General features: G+C 39.1%; 1 protein-coding gene across 3 annotated transcripts in view; it reads left to right on the forward strand.

The window, feature by feature from the left end:
- The window catches only part of LOC309802015 (uncharacterized protein), a 225,931-nt gene that overhangs the window by 61,918 nt on the left and 140,526 nt on the right, over positions 1-23,487 (forward strand). For all 3 annotated transcript variants that reach the window (XM_082617173.1, XM_082617174.1, XM_082617175.1), the window contains one exon: positions 3,602-3,804. In XM_082617173.1, the coding sequence (XP_082473299.1) occupies positions 3,723-3,804 (82 nt within the window). In that variant the 5' untranslated portion in view covers positions 3,602-3,722. The remainder of the gene's footprint in view (positions 1-3,601; positions 3,805-23,487) is intronic.

The raw sequence follows: 23,487 nt of genomic DNA on the forward strand, positions 1-23,487 counted from the left end.
CATATAAATAATATAAACAGAGGTCAACACTAATGCATTTTGTATTAAGCTATAAGATAATAGGTCATTTTTTTTTTTTTTTTTTTTGGGTACATGGGCCTCTCACTGTTGTGGCCTCTCCCATTGTGGAGCACAGGTTCCGGACGCACAGGCTCAGCGGCCATGGCTCACGGGCCCAGCCGCTGCGGGGCATGTGGGATCTTCCCGGACCGGGGCACGGACCCGTGTCCCCTGCATCGGCAGGCAGACTCTCAACCACTGCGCCACCAGGGAAGCCCTGATTTTTAATATAATGTGTGCTTCACAAAATTCATTTGCAAATAAAATTTTATTATTAAATATCATTTGCTGATGTATTTTAAAATTGTAGATTTTTCAAAGTAGGAAATTTAACTACCTTAAATTTATTATCTAAATTGCTAAATATAATATGCAGTATATTTAATAATTTTCCTTCAGCTATTTATTTGGCTGTAAATCTTTTTGGTGTTTTAAATAAAACTTATATTCTTTTTCTTAAATCTTCCTGAACTCTGCACACCACCTGTTCTATTATGAATACATAACAGACATAAAAAGAAGTGAAAATTGTCTAGTGACTGGACTGTTTAATAATTCCTTCCTGAAATTTAAGATTAGGATTCTGAAAATTTGGGGGATGTGTTAAGTTTGAGTTAAGGAACTAAAGAGGATATACTGGAAAATATAAGAGTGGGTCTCAAGTATGATTCTGAGATCTCTGATAAATGTATACGTACATCTAAGCCTATGTATACTTCATGTATATGTGTATGTTTTGTATTTACATCCCTATGTGTAGCTATCTATGTCTACACATTTACAGTAATTCAAACCATAGACAGCACATCAAATGGACTGTGTATTATATTTTACATATGTAAAAATTTTTCAAAGCCTTGAATTCAATACAATTAGTTCTAATTTCTTTGCTTTTTGGACGTCTGAGATGATGTTTGCTGATGTTGCTGATGATTTTGGTGATAAATGAAGAGAAGTAGAATTTCCTGGGAAGAATTGTCCTCCCACTCTTGGGTCTCCAAGTTCTTAGGTTTTCTTTGTTATACTCTGAACTTGAAGTTGTGAGATTATTTCTTGAGAAGGCTTACCATCTTTTGGGAGTGTTTGAATGGCACTGACTGAAGCCCCAAGAGTATCTTTTCTTTTTTTTTTTTTAAATGACATTGTGTGTTTGTTTGCTAATCATATTATAATATATAATTTAATTATAGGACATTTGGGGGAATTAAAAAGGATAAAGGAAGAAAATAAGTTATTCATAATCCCTATCATCCAAAAACAGCCGTTATTATCATTTTGGTACACATCCTTCCAAATATATAGTTTAAAGCTTTTCAGACATCATAATTCTAAAGGCATAAGTAAAGTTAAAGCAACAGTAGTTATCATAAACTTCACTGGCTTGAGGTCCCTCCAGCAGATGTAAGAGTCTAAGCCCTCTTCAGTACTACACCATGTTATTTTGGCATGGCCAGGAGAGACTCTTACGGCCTCGTTACATGTCCTCCACACCCTGACATCACCTGCAAAACCACTTGGATGACAGCTCTTCAGCTGCCTTGATATCGTGGCTTGGGCTTTCGGGTAATCAGCCCCCATCCACGAGCCCACAAAGAGTCACTGTTAGAACAAAAGCCATTTCTATTACCGAGGAAATTCCAAGGGATTTAGGGGCTCCATGTCAGACCCTCCTATCCCTCAGGAAATTATAACAGCCTTAGGAGTTCTGTGTCAGGAACAGAGGCAGAGACCAACATATATATTTACTATCATTCCACGTTTATTCACACTGGTTTTGACCTATTCAGAAAACAACAGTCTGCACTACCTAGGAGGTTCTGAATATACCTGCCCTGCCCAATCCTATTTATTTGCACACCTCGACTATCCCCCTATGATCCTATACTTTGTGTTCAGCAGAAGCTTTCCCAAATCATGTCCTGGTCTTTTGCCAAAGTCGCATTTGAGACTCTGCCTTGATTTCTGATTACTTCATTTGCATCTGTATCTTCAAATTTTAACGTTAGCACAAGACAGGGTGCCACTGTCTAATTTCAGCTTCACTGAATTCTCTGTCCATTTTATTAGCCTCCTTTCAGCCCAAGAGCCCAGGACCACAAATGCTTTGTGGTCTCCTTCTTTTTTATTGCATTGTTTCCCCCTAAAGTCTTGCTAACTGTGCAAAACTATTGTACTTTTTATTTTTGGGGGTCATGCCCACGGCTCGTGGGATCTTAGTTCCCTGATCAGGGATCGAACCCGGGCCCTCGGCAGTGAAAGCACAGAGTCCTAACCACTGGACAGCAAGGGAATTCCCTAAAACTATTGTATTTTTACTAACTAACCATGGTATCCTTCCTTTAACATTGTGGGTTTCTCTTCTGATCCATGCTACCCAGACAAAAGAAAAAATGAATGCTCACCGAGTGATTCTCTTTGAAAGTCTCTTTGCTCCTTATAAAACTGTATCAAATCACTGAAATCTCTTTCAAAGGCCCTGCCTTACTGTATGTAGTTTATGTACTAGATTCCTCTGTGTTGTCACTCCTAAGATGTAAAATGAGAATGATAATAATACTACTTATCTCATAGGGCTGTTATCAGCTTAAATGGGCTTACAGTATTACCTGGCACATACTAAGTGCTTAACAATATCATTTAAATAACCATTACTATAATTATTGCTACACTGCTTTTTTCTAAGTGTGGGTTTTATACTTTAGTATGAATACACTGGGCTTAATAAATGGGAGGGGGCTAGAACTCTGCAAATAGAATCTAAAGGATATCAAAGATGAATTACTACTGCCTTTTGTAATAACAATTAACTTAGATGGAAAATTTTATTTGCTTCAGTATGTTCTGCACAATTCTTGTTCGTGTTTTAATGATGTTGAGCTCTTCTGTATCCTCACTGTTCTGTATTTGTGTACCTTTATGGAGGCCAGCTCTCTTGCAGTCACAGTTGGTGTTCAGGTTTTCTAATGCTGAGAAGGACGTTTTAAAATCCTTTCTGAGAGTCCTTATTGGGAATGGATTCCCCATTGTGTGGCATCATAAGATTTCCTGTTGTTAAAAGATAAGCTGAGGCATATTAAAACTTTTAAGAGTTTATTTCATTAGAATCAAGCAACATCCAATCTAGCAAGTAGAAAGGACCTCTGAGGAACGGTACAAAATGAAAGACTTTTATAGGCAGAAGGGAGCAGGCACAAGGAAGTTATACTAAGCCATAAAGTGTGCTGGTTATTTCAAGTTTACTTTCCTTTAGGGGATGGCAGGGGTCTATCAGGCAGATTACTAACCAGTGCTATCAGGTGATTCCTGACTGATTGGTTTATGATTCCATTTCTGATAGAGCCAAAACTGTAATTAATGTAAATCTCAGTTTGTTGATGTGGGGCTTAGCATAAATGGTTCCATTTTGGGCCTGACTGTCTTGTTTTTAACACTGTGTAACACCATTAAGCCTGAGATCCGCAGCTGATGAGCCCTACTGTCTTGATGCTCACCATCTTTTGTCTTCCTAAAGCACTGCATAATCATAATATATTTTCACCAGATTAGGAGGCTGTTACCAACTGTGCAGTTGGCAAGAGGCAGAAGAACAAGCCTGGAGGTCAGTGATCCAGAGTTGCATTTCACTTCGTGAGGAAGTCATAAAACAAAGCAACGGATCCAAGATGCACACAGTTGTGGAAGAGATACGGACACAATTCCATCTGTCCTCAGTGAAGGAATACAGGTCCCCTTCTCCTCCCAAAGGTGAGCTCCTCAAGGACAGGAGACCTGTCTTAAGCATCTTTGTATCTCTGTGCGTGTCTAAGTGTAATCAAATGCCTCCCATTGACCTGAATCTGTGGCAAGGCACCTACCTGATCTCCTCAAATTCCCATCAGAGCCTGAGGGGTAGGCAGTGATAGACTCATTGAAGAGCCACGTTGGAGGAGCTCTGCTTGGTTAAATAGAGAGTGGCAGAATGAGAAGCCAGATTCAGGTCTGATGACCACAGTGCTTTGACAGGTAGGTAGTGGGGTCCTGGAGCTGGGCTGCCGGTTTCAGATCCTGGCTCGGTCACTCACTAGCTGTGTGAATTTAGGCCAATCTCTTAATCTCTTTGCTTCTCCATTCCCAAGATGTAAAATGGGGACGATAACAGTCTTCAGGGATGTTATCAGCCGAAGATGACAGCATTGCCTGGCATATACTGAGTATTCAAGAAATATCAGCTAGAGTAACTATTACTACTACTACTACTGTAGTACCTTTCTCTAAGTGCGCTTTATAGTTTAGCCTGAGGGCACTGGACTCAATAGGGAGCTAGAACTCTGAAAACAGAATCTGCAGGATATGAAAGATAATATTACTGCCTGACCTCTTCTAGTATCTCTTAGTATCTTTCCTTCCATTATGTTTGGATTTCTGGCTCAGTTTGAGTCATTCCCTAGAAAGAGACAGAATGTACTAAAATTCCACCTGGGTAACAGTTTCAACACTAAACAGTGTGTCTGTCCATAGGAAGTCATAAAAATTCATGGAAAATTTCATCTTAAGAGTATAACTGATCCAACAAAGGAAAAGCACAGGCAGTGATACATATTTGCTAACTTTTTCTGGGCATTCTGTTTCCCAAGATAAATACACAATTCTGAATATTTTAATCCATTAAGATTTTCATTTTATAAATTGCTGAATAAATTATGTATTTTCTAGGCAGAAAAGCTCAAGGAATCCAATCCTTCTAATTTAATTTACTTTCTTTAAATAATGGTTGGATAAATATTAAAATGAAAATATTCTTTTCTTTTAAGCAAGGAATGGATTTATATTTATTGCATTTCTTCCTTGACCAGATTAATTTTGTCCTTCCAGTTCAGTACTCAGTGGTGAAACTAGAGACACATGGTGTTGATCATTTCTTTTAGGGTTTACAACTGTTCTGTGGGTGTGCTCGGGTATTAAGAGAATGTGGGGACAGTGGGAGAGGTTGCTGTGTTTCGCATATTTTGTTTCTTTCATTAGAAAATCATTTTTAGAAGTGCACAGATATTCTGTACTTTTTGAAGATATGAAAGGTGATCTTTATATCCAGAAAAAAGTATGTGTGGGAAAAAAAACATAACCAGCTATGGCTTTTTAAAATGAATTTTAGAAATTTCCTTGTGTATTCAGATTTCTCATGCCATAAAGTTACTCTTTTTTTTTTTTACATCTTTATTGGAGTATAATTGCTTTACAATGGTGTGTTAGTTTCTGCTTTATAACAAAGTGAATCAGTTATACATATGTTCCCGTATCTCTTCTCTCTTGCGTCTCCCTCCCTCCCACCTTCCCTATCCCACCCCTCTAGGTGGTCACGAAGCACTGAGCTATCTCCCTGTGCTATGCGGCTGCTTGCACTAGCTATCTATTTTACGTTTGGTAGTGTATATATGTCCATGCCACTCTCTCACTTTGTCACAGCTTACCCTTCCCCCTTCCCATATCCTCAAGTCCATTCTCTAGGATGTCTGTGTCTTTATTCCCATCTTAACCTCTAGGTTCTTCATGACATTTTTTGTTTTTCTCTTAGATTCCATATATATGTGTTAGCGTACGGTATTTGTCTTTCTTTTTCTGACTTACTTCACTCTGTATGCCAGACTCTAGGTCCATCCACCTCATTACAAATAGCTCAATTTCGTTTCTTTTTATGGCTGAGTAATATTCCATTTTATATATGTGCCACATCTTCTTTATCCATTCATGTGATGATGGACACTTAGGTTGCTTCCATCTACTGGCTATTATAAATAGAGCTACAATGAACATTTTGGTACAGGACGCTTTCTGAATTATGGTTTTCTCAGGGTATATGCCCAGTAGTGGGATTGCTGGGTCATATGGTAGCTCTATTTTTGGTTTTTTAAGGAACCTCCATACTGTTCTCCATAGTGGCTGGACCAATACACATTCCCACCAGCAGTGCAAGAGGGTTCCCTTTTCTCCACACCCTCGCCAGCATTTATTGTTTCTAGATTTTTTGATGATGGCCATTCTGACCGGTATGAGATGATATCTCATTGTAGTTTTGATTTGCATTTCTCTAATGATTAATGATGTTGAGCATTCTTTCATGTGTTTGTTGGCAACCTGTATATCTTCTTTGGAGAAATGTCTATTTAGGTCTTCTGCCCATTTTTGGATTGGGTTGTTTGTTTTTGGATATTGAGCTGCATGAGCTACTTGTAAATTTTGGAGATTAATCCTTTGTCAGTTGCTTCGTTTGCAAATATTTTCTCCCATTCTGAGGGTTGTCTTTTGGTCTTGTTTATGGTTTCCTTTGCTGTGCAAAAGCTTTTAAGTTTCATTAGGTCCCATTTGTTTATTTTTGTTTTTATTTCCATTTCTCTAGGAGGTGGGTCCAAAAGGATCTTGCTGTGATTTATGTCATAGTGTGTTCTACCTATGCTTTCCTCTAAGAGTTTTATAGTGTCTGGCCTTACATTTAGGTCTTTAATCCATTTTGAGCTTACTTTTGTGTATTGTGTTAGGGAGTGTTCATACTTTTACATGTCGCTGTCCAGTTTTCCCAGCACCACTTATTGAAGAGGCTGTCCTTTCTCCACTGTACATTCCTGCCTCCTTTATCAAAGATAAGGTGACCATATGTGCGTGGGTTTATCTCTGGCCTTTCTATCCTGTTCCATTGATCTATATTTCTGTTTTTGTGCCAGTACCATACTGTCTTGATTACTGTAGCTTTGTAGTGTACTCTGAAGTCAGGGAGCCTGATTCCTCCAACTGTGTTTTTCGTTCTCAAGATTGCTTTGGCTATTCGGGGTCTTTTGTGTTTCCATACAAATTGTGAAATTTTTTGTTCTAGTTCTGTGAAAAATGCCAGTGATAGTTTGATAGGGATTGCATTGAATCTGTAGATTGCTTTGGGTAGTAGAGTCATTTTCACAATGTTGATTCTTCCAATTCAAGAACGTGGTATATCTCTCCGTCTATTTGTATCATTTTAATTTCTTTCATCAGTGTCATAATTTTCTGCATACAGGTCTTTTGTCTCCTTAGGTAGGTTTATTCCTAGATATTTTATTCTTTTTGTTGCCATGGTAAATGGGAGTGTTTTCTTAATTTCACTTTCAGATTTTTCATCCTTAGTGTATAGGAATGCAAGAGATTTCTGTGCATTAGTTTTGCATCCTGCTACTTTACCAAATTCATTGATTGCTCTAGCAGTTTTCTGGTAATGTCTTCAGGATTCTCTAAGTATAGCAACATGTCATCTGCAAACAGTGACAGCTTTACTTCTTCTTTTCTGATTTGGATTCCTTTTATTTCTTTTTCTTCTCTGATTGCTGGGCCTAAAACTTCCAAAACTATGTTGAATAATAGTTGTGAGAGTGGGCAACCTTGTCTTGTTCCTGATCTTCGGGGAAATGGTTTCATTTTTTCACCATTGAGGACGATGTTGGCTGTGGGTTTGTCATATATGGCCTTTATTATGTTGAGGAAAGTTCCCTCTATGCCTACTTTCTGCAGGGTTTTTTTATCATAAATGGGTATTGAATTTTGTCAAAACCTTTCTCGGCATCTATTGAGATGATCATATGGTTTTTCTCCTTCAGTTTGTTAATATGGTGTATCACGTTGATTGACTTCCATGTATTGAAGAATCCTTGCATTCCTGGAATAAACCCCACTTGATCATGGTGTATGATCCTTTTAATGTGCTGTTGGATTCTGTTTGCTAGTATTCTGTTGAGGATTTTTGCATCTATGTTCATCAGTGATATTGGCCTGTAGTTTTCTTTCTTTGTGACATCCTTGTCTGGTTTTGGTATCAGGGTGACGGTGGCCTTGTAGAATGAGTTTGGGAGTGTTCCTCCCTCTGCTATATTTTGGAAGAGTTTGAGAAGGATAGGTGTTAGCTCTTCTCTAAATGTTTGATAGAATTCGCCTGTGAAGCCATCTGGTCCTGGGCTTTTGTTTGTTGGAAGATTTTTTATCACAGTTTCAATTTCAGTGCTTGTGATTGGTCTGTTCATATTTTCTATTTCTTCCTGATTCAGTCTCGGCAGGTTGTGCATTTCTAAGAATTTGTCCATTTCTTCCAGGTTGTCCATTCTATTGGCATAGAGTTGCTTGTAGTAACTCTACAAGCTTGATCCTTGGTATTTCTGCAGTGTGAGTTGTTACTTCTCCTTTTTCATTTCTAATTCTATTGATTTGAGTCTTCTCCCTTTTTTTCTTGATGAGTCTGGCTAATGGTTTATCAATTTTGTTTATCTTCTCAAAGCACCAGCTTTTAGTTTTATTGATCTTTGCTATCGTTTCCTTCATTTCTTTTTCATTTATTTCTGATCTGATTTTTATGATTTCTTTCCTTCTGCTAACTTTGAGTTTTTTTTGTTCTTCTTTCTCTAATTCCTTTAGGTGTAAGGTTAGATTGTTTATTCGAGATGTTTCCTGTTTCTTAAGGTGGGATTGTATTGCTATAAACTTCTCTCTTAGAACTGCTTTTGCTGCATCCCATAAGTTTTGGGTCATCGTTTCTCCATTGTCATTTGTTTCTAGGTATTTTTTAATTTCCTCTTTGATTTCTTCAGTGATCACTTGGTTATTAAGTTGTGTATTGGTTAGCCTCTATGTGTTTGTCTTTTTACAGATCTTTTCCTGGAATTGATATCTAGTCTCATAGCGTTGTGGTCGGAAAAGATACTTGATACGATTTCAATTTTCTTAAATTTACCAAGGCTTGATTTGTGACCCAAGATATGAACTATCCTGGAGAATGTTCCATGAGCACTTGAAAAAAATGTGTATTCTGTTGTTTCTGGGTGGAATGTCCTATAAATATCAATTAAGTCCATCCTGTTTAATGTATCATTTAAAGCTTGTGTTTCCTTATTTATTTTCATTTTGGATGATCTGTCCATTGGTGAAATTGGGGTGTTAAAGTCCCCTACTATGAATGTGTTACTGTCGTTTTCCCCTTTTATGGCTGTTAGTTTTTGGCTTATGTATTGAGGTGCTCCTAGGTTGGGTGCATAAATATTTACAATTGTTACATCTTCTTCTTGGATCGATCCCTTCATCATTATGTAGTGTCCTTCTTTGTCTCTTGTAATAGCCTTTATTTTAAAGTCTATTTTGTCTGATATGAGAATTGCTACCCCAGATTTCTTTTGGGTTCCATTTGCATGGAATATCTTTTTCCATCCCCTCACTTTCAGTCTGTATGTGTCCCTAGGTCTGAAGTGGATCTCTTGTAGACAGCATATATATGGGTCTTGTTTTTGTATCCATTCAGCCAGTCTGTGTCTTTTGGTGGGAGCATTTAATCCATTTACATTTAAGGTAATTAGCGATATGTATGTTCCTATTCCCATTTTCTTAATTGTTTTGGGTTTGTTATTGTAGGTCTTTTCCTTCTGTTGTGTTTCTTGCCTAGGGAAGTTCCTTTAGCATTTGTTGTAAAGCTGGTTTGGTGGTGCTGAACTCCCTCAGCTTTTGCTTGTCTGTAAAGTTTTAAGTTCTCCATCAAATCTGAATGAGATCCTTGCTGGGTAGAGTAATCTTGGTTGCAGGTTTTTCTCCTTCATCAGTTTAATATGTCCTGCCAGTCCCTCTGGCTTGCAGAGTTTCTGCTGAAAGATCAGCTGTTAACCTTATGGGGATTCCCTTGTGTGTTATTTGTTGTTTTTCCCTTGCTGCTTTTAATATGTTTTCTTTGTATTTAATTTTTGACAGTTTGATTAATATGTGTGTTGGTATGTTTCTCCTTGGATTTATCCTGTAAGGGACTCTCTGTGTTTCCTGGACTTGATTAGCTATTTCCTTTCCCATATTAGGGAAGTTTTCAACTATAATCTCTTCAAATATTTTCTCAGTCCCTTTCTTTTTCTCTTCTTCTGGGACCCCTATAATTCGAATGGTGGTGCGTTTAATGTTGTCCCAAAGGTCTCTGAGACTGTCCTCAGCTCTTTTCATTCTTTTTTCTTTATTTTGCTCTGCAGTAGTTATTTCCACTATTTTATCTTCCAGGTCACTTATCTGTTCTTCTGCCTCAGTTATTCTGCTATTGATCCCTTCTAGAGTATTTTTAATTTCATTTATTGTGTTGTTCATCATTGCTTGTTTCCTCTTTAGTTCTTCTAGGTCCTTGTTAAATGTTTCTTGCATTTTCTCTCTTTTCTCTATTCTATTTCCAAGATGTTGGATCATCTTTACTATCATTATTCTGAATTATTTTTCATGTAGTCTGCCTCTTTCCTATTTTTATCTTGCTCCTTCATCTGCTGTGTGTTTTTCTGTCTTCTCATGTTGCTTATCTTACTGTGTTTGGGGTCTTCTTTTTACAGGCTGCAGGTTCGTAGTTCCCATTGTTTTTGGTGTCTGTCCCCAGTGGCTAAGGTTGGTTCAGTGGGTTGTGTAGGCTTCCTGGTGGAGGGGACTAGTTCCTGTGTTTTGGTGGATGAGGCTGGATCTTGTCTTTCTGGTGGGCTGGTCCACGTCTGGTGGTGTGTTTTGGGGTGTCTCTGGCCTTATTATGATTTTAGGCAGCCTCTTTTCTAATGGGTGAGGTTGTGTTCCTGTCTTGCTAGTTGTTTGGCATAGGGTGTCCAGCACTGTAGCTTGCTGGTTGTTGAGTGAAGCTGGGTGTTGGTGTTGAGATGCAGATCTCTGCGAGATTTTCGCCGTTTGATATTACGTGGAGCTGGGAGGTCTCTTGTGGACCAGTGTCCTGAAGTTGGCTCTCCCACCTCAGAGGCGCAGCACTGACTCCTGGCTGCAGCACCGAGAGCCTTTAATCCATAGGGCTCGGAGTAAGACGGAGAAAAAGTAGAAAGAGAGAGAGAGAGAGAGAGAGAGGGAGGGAGGGAGGGAGGGAGGAAGGAAGAAAGGAAGCAAGGAAGGAAGAAAGAGAGAAAGGAAGAAAGGATAAAATAAAATGAAGTAAGGTAAAATAAAGTTATTAAAATAAAAAATAAAAATAATTATTAAGAGAAAAATATCTTTTAAAGTAAACCAACAGCAACAACAACAAAAAACGGACGGACAGAACCCTAGGACAAATGGTGAAAGCAAAGCTATACAGACAAAGTCTCACACAGAAGCATACACATACACACTCACAAAAAGAGGAAAAAGGGAAAAAATAGTAAATCTTGCTCTCAAAGTCCACCTCCTCAGTTTGGGATGATTCGTTGTCTATTCAGGTATTCCACAGATTCAGGGTACATCAAGTTTATTGTGGAGATTTAATCCGCTGCACCTGAGGCTGCTGGGAGAGATTTTCCTTTCTCTTGTTTTCTCGCACAGCTCCCGGGTCTCAGCTTTGTATTTGGCCCCGCGTCTGCGTGTAGGTCGCCGGAGGGCGTCTGTTCTTCGCTCAGATAGGGCGGGGTTAAAGGAGCCGCTGATTCGGGGGCTCTGGCTCACTCAGGCCCAGGGGAGGGAGGGTTACGGAGGCGGGGCGAGCCTGCGGCATCAGAGGCCGGCGTGACGTTGCACCAGCCTCAGGCGTGCCATTCGTTCTCCTGGGGAAGTTGTCCCTGTATCCCGGGACCCTGGCAGTGGCGGGCTGCACAGGCTCCCAGGAGGGGCGGTGTGGATAGTGACCTGTGCTTGCAGACAGGCCTCTTGGTGGCAGCAACAGCGGCCCTAGCGTCTCATGCCCGTCTCTGGGGTCCGCGCTGATAGCCGTGGCTCGCGCCCGTCTCCGGAGCTCCTTCAAGCAGCGCTCTCAATCCCTCTCCTCGCGCACCAGGAAACAAAGAGGGAAGAAAACGTCTCCTGCCTCTTCGGCAGGTCCAGACTTTTCCCCGGACTCCCTCCCGGCCAGCTGTGGTGCACCAACCCCCACAGGCTGTGTTCACGCCGCCAGTCCTCTCCCTGGGATCCCCCCTCCGCAGCCGGAGCCTCAGCTCCCAGCCCTGCCCACCCCGGCGTGTGAGCAGACAAGCCTCTCGGCCTGGTAAGTGCCGGTCGGCACCGACTGTCTGTGTGGGAATCTCTCCGCTTTGCGTTGCGCACCCCTGTGGCTGTGCTCTCCTCCGCGGCCCCGAAGCTCCCCGCCTCCACCACCCGCAGTCTCCGCCCGCGAAGGGGCTTCCTAGTGTGTGGAAACCTTTCCTCCTTCACAGCTCCCTCCCACTGGTGCAGGTCCCATCCCTATTCTTTTGTCTCTGTTTATTCTTTTTTCTTTTGCCCTACCCAGGTACGTGGAGAGTTTCTTGCCTTTTGGGAGGTTTGAGGTCTTCTGCCAGCGTTCAGTGGTTGTTCTGTAGGAGTTGTTCCACCTGTAGATGTATTTCTGATGTAACTGTGGGGAGGAAGGTGATCTCCGTGTCTTACTCTTCCGCCATCTTCCCCGAGCTCTCCCTCCCATATTCTTCCATAAAGTTACTCTTTTTCCCCCTTTCCATATACTGTGGAAAGGAAGGGAAGAAGGAAGTCAATATTCACAGTCCACACTTAAGGGGTGGGGTTTTAGGCTCCACCTCTTTGACTGTGGCATATCTGCACAAATTATTTGGAATTCTTCTGCTGGGGAAAGTTGTCTGTTCTCCCCAACTTAATTACTCATTCAATCACTTACATCAGCATGGATTCATGAGTGCTCATGTGTATATATTTTATATTTTAAGTTATAAACTAATATTACTTTATTAATTTTGTTGCTCAAATTTTTCCAGCTTTGTTGCTCAAAGTTCCATTGGGAGCTCTTTCATTTGGTTCCTAGATCCCTTTGACATACCTACATCATTGTTATTTATTATTAGGCTTTTTTAAAGCACCTCCTTACTTTCTGATACTATAGGATGCTCCAGGCTCATCTTGTGTATTTCCTGCCCCAGTCCTAGAATCAGCCATTTCTCCCAGGAGCCCTGTTTTTTTCTGAAGAATGGTATTTAAAAGCAAGATCTGGGCACTGATTGTGCTCCTACTGGGCTCTCTCAGCTGAAAGAACAGGAGATATGTGTGTGTGTTCTAACCTATGTATATACACCTATCTAAAGATACTTGGATATGTAACCAACTGTATCTATATGATAAAGCTGATCCAGTGAGTTCATACTGATGTTTCCAACTCTATTATTTCATGGATCATTCTAGTTTTCTTCCCTTCCTTATCTCTAAGGTCCCACTCCCCCCATCTGTCATCCATTTACTTAAATTTTCACTTCTGGCATACACATACAGTGCTTTCAGAAGTGTTAACCCATAATCCAAAGAGAAACAACTTTATTACACTGCTATGTCCAGTTCCTATTGCCTTTACTCTTACAGACTCCATTCATTGCCAGAGTTACTTAGGTTGCCAACCTATTCCCCTACCTACGTCAGTGAGGGTATTTCATATATTTATAAGACATTTAGATTCTTTTGCCACATCCTGCATTCTCTGTTGTGATCCTACCACCTCCTAGATTGATTTTTTTAAATTTTGCATACATTGAAGTTTGCTCTTTTTGCTATAAAGTTCTATGGGTTTTGTCAAATGCTTAATATTTTGCATTCACCATTACAGTATCACACAAAATAGTTCTACCACCCTAAAAAGTAATCCTTTGTGCTATACCTGTATAATCATCTCCTCCCCCTGAGTCCTTGGCAACGACTCATCTATTTACCATTTCTGTAATTTTACCTTCTTCAGGCTGTCATATGATTGGAATCATACAGTATATAGCTTTTTTTAGACTGGCTTTTTTCACTTATCAATATGCATTTAAAATTCATCTATGTCTTTTTGTGGCTTGATAACTCTTTTCTTTTTATTGCTGAATAACATTCCATTTGATGTATATACCAGTTTGTTTATCTATGCTTATGGAAGGCATCTTGGTTGCTTCCAGTTCTTGTTGATTATGAATAAAGCTTCTATAAACTTTCACATGCATTTTTGCATGGACGTAAAGCTTTCAAATCAGTTGGGAAAATACTTAGAAGTGCAATTGCTGAATTGTATGGTAGGGCTGCATTTAGTTTTGTGAGAAACTGCTGAACTCTCTGCCAAAGTGTCTTCCAAAGTGGCTGTACCATTTTTCATTCCCATAAACAATGAATGAGAGGTCCTGTTGCTCCATATCCTCACCAGTCCTTGGTATTGTCAGCTTTTGGTTTTAGTCATTCTAATATGTGTTTAGTGGTATCATATTGTTGTTTTAATTTGAAATTGCCTAATGACAGATGATGTTGAGAGTCTTTTCATATACTTATTTGCCATCTGTATATTTTCTTTGGGGAGATGTTCAGATCTTTTGCCCATTTTTTTCATTGAGGTGTTTGCTTTTTTGTTGGCTTTTAAGAGGTCTTTGTATATTTTGGATACAAATCTTTAATCAAATACATGTTTTGCAAATATTTTCCCCTGGTCTGTGGTTTGCCTTTTCATTCTCTTAAGAGTGTCTTTCTTAGAGAATGCAGCTTTTAATTTTAACAAAGCCCAATTTATCAATTTTTTCTTTTGTGGATCATGCTATTGGTGTTGTGTTAAAAAACTTATCACCAAACCTAACATTGTGCAGTTTCTCCTGTGTTTTTCTGAAGAAGTTTTATAGTTTTGCATCTTACATTTAGTTTTATTATACATTTTGAGTTAATTTTTATGTAAAATGTAAGATCTGTGTCTAGGTTTATTTATTTTTTGCATAGGGACATCCAGTTGTTCTGGCACCATTTATTGAAAGACTGTTCTTTTTCAATTGAATTGTCTTTGTTCCTTTGTCCAAGTTCAGTTGACTATATTTGTGTAGGTCTAGTCTGGGCTCTTTATTCTGTTCCATTGTGCTATGTATTCTTTCGCTGAGATGATGCTATTTTGATTACTGTGACCTTAAAATAAGTCTTGAAATAGAGTAAGGTTAGTCCTCCAACATGGTTCTTCCTCTTCTCCTTCTTCCTCTCCCTCTCCTTTTTCTCTTTCTCCTCTTCCTCCTCCTGCATCTCTTCCCCTCCTCCCCTCTTCCCCTCCTCCTCCTGTTCCTCCTTCTCCTCTTCTTTCTTTGGTACTGTGTTGGTTGTTCTAGGTCTTTTGCCTTTCCATATAAACTTTAGAATCAGTTTGTTGACATCTACAAAATAGTTTGCTGGTATTTTGATTGGGATTGCATTATATCTGTAGATCAAGTTTGGAAGAATTGACACCCTAATTAACAATATTGAGTTTTCAAATCCATGAACATGGAATATTGCTCCATTTATTTAGATATGCTTTCATTTTTAAACAATTACTGTTTTATTGTTTTCTGTATACAGGTCCTCTACATATTTTGTTAGATTTAAACCTAAGTATTTCATTTTGGGAGGATGCTACTTTAAATGGTATTGTCTTATTAGTTTCAAATTCCAGTTGTTTATTGCTGGCATGTATATAGGAAAGTAATTGACTTTCGTGTATTAACTTCATATCCTGTGATTTGCTATACTTATTAGTTCCAGAAGTTTTTTGATCATTCTTTGAGATTTTCTACATAGTATATCTTGTCATCATGAATAGAGACAGTTTCAATCTGTACACCTTTTATTTCTTTTTCTTGTTTTATTCCACTAGCTAGTACTTATTGTATAACATTGAATTTGAGTGGTGAGAGAGAAATCCTTATCTTGTTTTTAGTGTTGGGGAGCAAGTGATCAGTATTTATTTCACCATTAAATATTATGTTAACTTTATGTTTTTTGTAGATGTTATCAAATTGGGGAAGTTCTCCTTCATTCCTAGTTGGCTGAAAAAAAATTTTTTTTTATTATGAATGGGTTGGATTTTATCAAATGCTTTTCTGTGTCAATTGGCATAATAATATGATTTTTATTCTGTAGTCTGTTGATTTGGTGGATTATATTGATGGATTTTCAAGTGTTGAACCAGCTTTGCCTACTTGGAATAAATACCACTTGGTCATGGTGTATAATTCTTTTTTAAACATTGTCAGATTCAATTTGGTAAAATTTTGTTGAGGATTTTTACATCTATATTCATGAGAAATAATGGACTGCAGCTTTTGTTTCTTGTACCATCTTTCTCTGCTTTTGGTATTAAAGTAATGCTAACCTCATAGAATGAATTAAGGAATATTCCCTCTGCTTCTGTTTTCTTTAGGAGATCAGTGTCATATCTGTTTCTGACACTTTCTTTCTCTCCTTAGACTATTTCTTCTTGCCTTTTGGTGTGCCTTGGAATTTTTTGTTGGAAGCTGTACATGTTGTATTGGATAATAGGAACTGGGGAAATAAGCCTTCACTGTGATGATTTATGTTAATATGCAGTTGGGCTGTATTTGCTCTTGATAAAGGTGCCAGACACTTTAAATTCCTCTTATCTCCCCTCTTGACTTGGGTGCCCTGCTCTTATCTCCCCTCTTGACTTTGGGTTTCCCTAAGTCCTTCTCCTCCAAGAGGATCTGTGTCTTGAAGTTTTTTCAGCTATAATCCACTGGTATCACACTGGAGTCTCCCTGGTGTGTGTGATATTTTGTGGGCTTGTGTCTATGGCCTGAGATCCTCACAAGAGTTTTTTTTTAATAGCTTCTCCTCTCTCCCACACCTCCCCTAGATGAGACAGGAAGGCTTTGAGGGCTGGAGTCCCAGGGCTTGGAAACAAGCTCTGGTAGAGTCTTTTGTTCTGGAGAGTAGGCCTTTGCTATATAGAAGACTCTGGATGTATTTCACAAGGATTCCTCTTCTTTTCCTCCTACCAGAGACACCAGGACATTTTTCTCATTATTCAGGGTTACCATTTAAGTGTTCTTACAAGTTTATAGCTCCAGTGGTTTCTGCTATAGATAGGCAGATTTTGACTGTCACTCCCTGGATTTGCCCATTTCTTCAGATTTGGGAGTGGTTGTTTCCCCTGCAAACTCAGTTCTTTCATGGGTTTAAGAAAAGTTATTAGTTTTCAGTTTCTTCAGCTTTTTCTTGTTGTAAGGATGGGGTAAAGAATTCTAAGCTTTTTGCATGTTGTAGCTGAAACTTCTAGTACATTTTTAGTGACTTATTATTTTATTCTGTTAATTTGTTGCTTCTTAATAGGGCATGACATATCTCTGCCTTGTCTTACCCATTCTTTCACTCCTCACTTCCAACTCCCCACTAACCCATGTCCACATATTGTACTTGTCCCCGTGGATCTCTGTGAGATTTTCTTTTCTATCTTGGCTTTTATTGTCTATTAGTTTTAGTTTTTTCTTCTTTACATTATTGATTCATCTTGAATTTATTTTGGTTGAAGGACTGAATTAGCCATCCATTTTTGGTTTTGCCGAAATGCCAGACCATTTTTTTTGGATAAATCTATCTTTTCCCCTCTGATATAAAAAATTTTACTTTTTGTATACTAAATTTAAAAAATATATGATCTATTTCTGAACTCTTAAATTTGTTCTGTTGATCTGTTAGTGTACTCCTGTGCCAGTACCAACTTTTTAATGTAGGTTTCATAGTGTAGTGAGTTACTAAGAAAACTAGTACTTTACAAATAGTAATGCATTAATGATATACATTATTTTAAGAATAACTGATGTTGGTAATATTTATTTTGTTTTTCTATGAACAGGTGTCTTTTTATTTATTCATCTTGCATTGTATCTGTTAGTAGAATTTTAAAAGTTATTTTTTTACATAGATACAATATACTTCTTATATTTATTTTAACTATTTTATCTTTTCATTGTATTTTCTCAGCAGTAATTATTTGTATACAAGACAGCAATCGATTTGGGGACGTTAATTTTATAACCAGAGATTTTGCTGAATTATCTCATTGTGTCTAATAGCTTTTTAGTTGTCTCTCTTGGGTTTATGGTTATGTAACCATATGATTTTCAAATAATGATAATTTTGCATTTTCCTTTTTATTTTTGCCTCATTTATTTCTCCTGCTTAATGACAATGGCCAATCTTTTAAAGAACAATATTAACTAATAGAACACACTTCATTGTAATAAACTTTTTTTTTAACCACAATTATCTCATTGTGTTGTTAAACTGTAAAATCCTTGGGGTAGGGACTTTTATTCCTAATGCTTAACATAATATAGGAATAAAAAATAAGTACTCAGTAGGCAGCTGTTGAATGATCTAGGGCAAGGTAAGGTGAGCTAGACTGAGTGGAGATACACCACTCTAATACCTTAGCCTATATGAAGTGAGTGTCCTTGAATGTCACAGAGATAGCTAAAGTACCTTTCATCGGGCCCATGAAAGTCTGGTGTGAGTCCCATAGCTAGAACCTATGATTTTTGGCCACAATTGAACCCTCAAAGATCTGTAGCCTTTGGGCCTGTCTCAATTCAGTTGGAGTGAGGGAACACTCCTGCCCAAGGTCAATCTTTTAGGCACACTGCCCTGGAAGACAGAACTTTGAATTTTTAAAGATGGTGTATACAGAGGAGAAGCAGAAGTCAAAGTACTTTGTAAATTCTACACACTGTCCTGCAGCACAAGTCTCATGACATACTCACAGAAGCAGCAGGAACCTTCCTGGCTCCTGAATGGGACTCCAACAGCCATCTTGTGTTGGGGGTAGGAAAATGGAGGCAGACGCTTGGCTTTTCTATGCAAAATAAGCATCAATACTTTTTGAAGAACATGAAGAGGCAGACTTTTGTACAAGGCAGCTTTGAGAGCTCTATCAGTGGGGCCTGCCTGGAAAATGGTCAGGGTAACAGAATGTCAGCAATGGGAACATGAAAAAGACAGCTCTTGGTTGGAATGGGACCAGAGAGAACAACAAGTGCAGTAAATAAACCAAAGACACCTGTATTCTTGGGTTATGAGTAAGAGCCAAAGTAGTTTAATGACCTCTCAAATTAATGGGCAGACTTGAAACCCAAAGATTTTGGCTTGTGGCCTGATGGACAAGTATCTCTGGCTTGGTACTGGCTCCTATAACCCTAATATGGTGGTCCAAGAATAGTGCTCTCCTTTTCAATTCTATTCCAGTAAGTTCTTTATCATGCATCCCTATTTCAGAGAAGATTGCTTCTTACTTTTCCATTAGAAAAATGAATATTATGATGGATTTCATTTTTCCATTGAAACTAATTGACCATGAACAATAATACCAAGCACTATATCTAGTCGAAAGGAAAGCAGTGGGATTTTGTTCACAAATTGCCATGGGGAAGCAGAGATCACAGCTCATTTGAGGAATCGAGGCTTCTGATTAGCTGTGCTCCTTGAGGCAGGCAGGGTGCGTCTCAGTTTCCAGCAACTTATTCCCAAAAGGAGTTTGTGCATTTGTTCTTCCATTCATTAAGCCATTCATTCTTTCATGAAACTTTTTTGAGGTATATCATGCACAGAACTGTAGATTCAAAGATAAATAGACCATCTTCATGCTGGTGTGGATAATGTCACTTGCCTTTCTTTATTGAGTATATAAAAATAATTTTGGTCATGAATCTCTATGGAAAACTTAAGGAAGCAATGATCCATCTTCCCAGGAGAAGACACATAAGCCCCTAATTTTCCATACAGTTTCGGGGGATGCACAGCCATATGATGCGTGTCCATGGAGCCCCTCAGGTTGAGATCTCCACCAGGAATGCAATAGATATCAGGATCGATGGCAGAAGACTGTGAGCTTCACACATCAGAGTAGTGAAGACCATGTTCTTTGACCAAGCTCCTCTTTGACATTCCTTTCACTTTTATAACCCGTCTGTCTCTGTTACTCTTTTAATTTGAACTCTTAAATTTTTCTCTCTCTACAGTAGTATAATATTACTGAACACTGGTGAGGGCTTGGCTAGGGTTGGACACTGAGTGTTTTGTAATATTGCCAGTTGGAAGTCTGTGTTTCTACAGCAGCGTTCCACCCCCAGAGAGCTGAAAGAGATTTTGGTTGGACTGATTCACAGTCTTGCCTGGGATTCCATGGCTTGTTAATGGTAGAGTCTGAACAGAGAATTCCTGATTCTCAGGTCTGCGCCTTCATCACTGGCTTAGCTCTTATTCCATACCCTATTCCATCTTTAGTTCTATCTTCTGGCCTGAAAGCTCCATGTAAGGTCTAACAGGCACTTTTTCTGAAGAGAGGTAAGAATTTGTTAGCCAGAGTTGTTAGAAACAAATATGGGGTTAGTGATGTATTTTCCTGATTACAGTGAATATGTTAATACAGTGCTCCATGCCCCACCCCCCCATCACACATCACACACAATTTCAAAGGCCGCCAAAAATGTATCTCAAAAGAAGCATTTTATCTTACTCAAGAGATAAAACAAAAAATTTTTTGTGATCCTAAATGAATACAGTTTTTTTTTCCTGAAAAGATAGTTTTCTGAACAGAGCTTTCCTTTTTGTGATGTAGGACACTAGTGTTGCCCAAATAGAACCAGAACTAGTATATGTTCAAAACTTTAAATAATTTTTTTCCTGTGTCAAAGGACCAAAGTCACCCACTGTAGTTGCTAGTAGGAAATTCACAGGGTTCACAATGGAAGAAAGAGTCTTGGCACAGCCTAGAATCCTGGTACATCTGCTGCTATGGAAACTGCACTAGGTAGGCATTTCTTGTTACATGTGTTTTCCTACCTCAGCTAAGAATAATCAATGCCATAAATCATCTTAGGTGATATATCCTTTTAGGGATCTTCCTTTGGGTTTGCTGATATGGTGTCATTTAGAATTCATTATATTTCAATTGAGACTTCATTAAGAGGAAGGCTTCCTCCAAATCCATATTTTGCTGCCTGAGAATAAGAGTGAGGGGCAAGATACGAGAAGGAACAATGTTTTGCTTGGGGTAAAGCACTATGGCAACTATGTGAACGAAGTGGTTTAAGCCTCAAGAAAGTCTAAATATAACCACCAACGCAGACGTATATAATGCAAGTTCAAGAATAGTTGAATATAAAGTGCACAGGGCTTGATATAGGAAAAGCATTCAATACAGTCAACTATTATCTACTAGTGTTCTTACTTCCTACTGCTACTACTGCTTTTCAAATCAGTTTATAAAATTATAGCTAACGTAATGGAAAAGCTGCTGAAGCTACTTTCACATTGTGAAAGATGCTTTAATTTCCAAATAAATACAGGTCATCCTAGTAAGAACACAAGAATAGAAGAACCTCCAATTTTAAGTAAACCTGCTAGCAACAATTTTTCAAGTTTTTTGGGCACATTGACAGCATCTCTTTGGAGGATTGTTAGTATTCAGGATTAGAAATAAGTATACTTGTGGGGGCTTCCCTGGTGGCACAGTGGTTGAGACTCTGCCTGCCGATGTAGGGGACACGGGTTCGTGCCCTGGTCTGGGAAGATCTCACGTGCCGCGGAGCGGCTAGGCCCGTGAACCATGGCCGCTGAGCCTGCGCGTCCGGAGCCTGTGCTCCGCAATGCGAGAGGCCACAACAGTGAGAGGCCCGCATACCACCCCCCCCCAAAAAATAAGTATACTTGTTTCTCAGAAGTTGATCTAGAGAATTAGGTTTGGATTAGAGGACAATCTAGGTGCTGTTGGTGTTTTTAGATGAGGGTAATAGTAGTGGTAGGGGAGTAGGGAGAGGGCCTGGGAATGATCAGCAGTTCTGAAATTTGTGTGCGTAAGAATCACTTGGTGTGTCTGTTAAAAATGTAGATTTCTAGAAGCGAGTCCCCAGTGATTTTGATTGAGGGGTCCCTCTGGCAGCCACCCCATAGGCACACGTCCAGGCACTTCTCCTGCCCCATGCTCCCTCCCTCTGCCTTTCACTTCCCAGCTGCCAAGATCTTGGAAGCTTTGAAGCTCACCAGGGAAGGGAAATCCATTGAGAACAGTCTGTAAACTGTCAAGCAATTTCCAGATGTTACATGCAGTCTGCCTGTCCCCTGCCTCAACCTGGGATTCTTCCATTGGGTGAGTGGTCCTGGGTCTCACATTGGCATTGCTCATTAGGTTGATGAGGACATATTGACAGAGTTGTTGCTGCTGACTGAGAAGTAGAGGATAAGATGGCAGAGTAGAAGGACTTGAGCTCACCTCCTCTCACGAAAACACCAAATCACCACAAACTGCTGAATAACCATCGACAAAAAAGACTGGAACCTACCAAAAAGATATCCTGCATCCAAAAACAAAGAAGAAGACAGTAGGAGGGGTAGGAGTGTTTGAAGACATAATAGCCGAAAACTTCCCTAACATGGGAAAGGAAACACTCACTCAAGTCCAGGAAGCACAGAGTCCCATACAGGATGAACACAAGGAGGAACACACTGAGACACCTATTAATCAAATCGACAAAAATTAAAGACAAAGAAAAACTACTAAAAGCAACAAGGGAAAAGCAACAAATAACACACAAGGGAATCCCCATAAGGTTATCAGCTGATTTTTCAGCGGAAACTTTGCAGGCCGGAAAGGAGTGGCAAAATATATTTAAAGTGATGAAAGGGAAAAACTTACAACCAAGAATACTCTACCCAGCAAGTCTCTCATTCAGATTCAACAGAGAAATCAAAAGCTTTACAGACAAGCAAAAGTTAAGAGAATTCAGCACCACCACACCAGCGTTACAACAAATGCTAAAGGAACTTCTCTAGGCAGAAAAGAAAAGGGCACAACTAGAAACAAGAAAATGGGAAAGTTCACTGGTAAAGGCAAACACACAGTAAAGGTAGGAAACCATCCACACACAAATATGATATCAAAACCAGCAATCATGAGGAGAGTACAAATGCAGGATATTGGAAAAGGATTTGAAATTAAGAGACCAGCAACTTAAAAACAATCTGGTAGAGAGAGAGAGAGAGAGAGACTGTTGTATCAAAACCCAATGATTTTTGTTTAACATCTTTATTAGAGTATAATTACTTTACAGTGTTGTGTTAGTTTCTGCTGTATAACAAAGTGAATCAGCTATATGCATACGTATATCCCCATATCCCCTCCCTCTTGCGTCTCCCTCCCACCCTCCTTATCTCACCCCTCTAGGTGGTTGCAAAGCAAATTAAACCTGCAAGGATTTTATTAGAAGTGCTTGTGTGAGAGAAAATAGAAAGGGAGTCAGATAAGACTGAGATAGCCATCATACCTCCATGCAAGACTGACCAGGAATGAGTCTGTCCTAGTATTATATTTTGTCTCTTTGGTCATTAGCTGGGGGCAGGCCTTGGGAGGTATAGCTTCAGTGCAGGTGGAACAATGGATTTCAAAATGCGGCAGCCAAGTAGGCCCTTGGTCAATTATATTTCCTGTAGTTGGAGGTCTATGGGGGACATTTTCATGGTCCCCACATTAAGGTCACATGGTTGTCCATCATATGGATAGATTTTTTTTTCCTCCAGTCTTTTCCAACAATTCTGCATCAGTGATTATTTTCTTAGTTGGGTTCCTAGAAATGAAGTTGCTGGATCACAGTACAAAATTTATGTCTAAATATTTTATAATATACTTAATATTTCTAAATAGTTTTTCCAAATGAATTTCTATATAAACTATGATTTTTTTACTTGAATCTCTGCAGTTAT

The sequence above is a fragment of the Mesoplodon mirus genome, assembly GCF_964341445.2.
Source record: "Mesoplodon mirus genome assembly, chromosome: 4".
Taxonomy (NCBI): Eukaryota; Metazoa; Chordata; class Mammalia; order Artiodactyla; family Ziphiidae; genus Mesoplodon; species Mesoplodon mirus.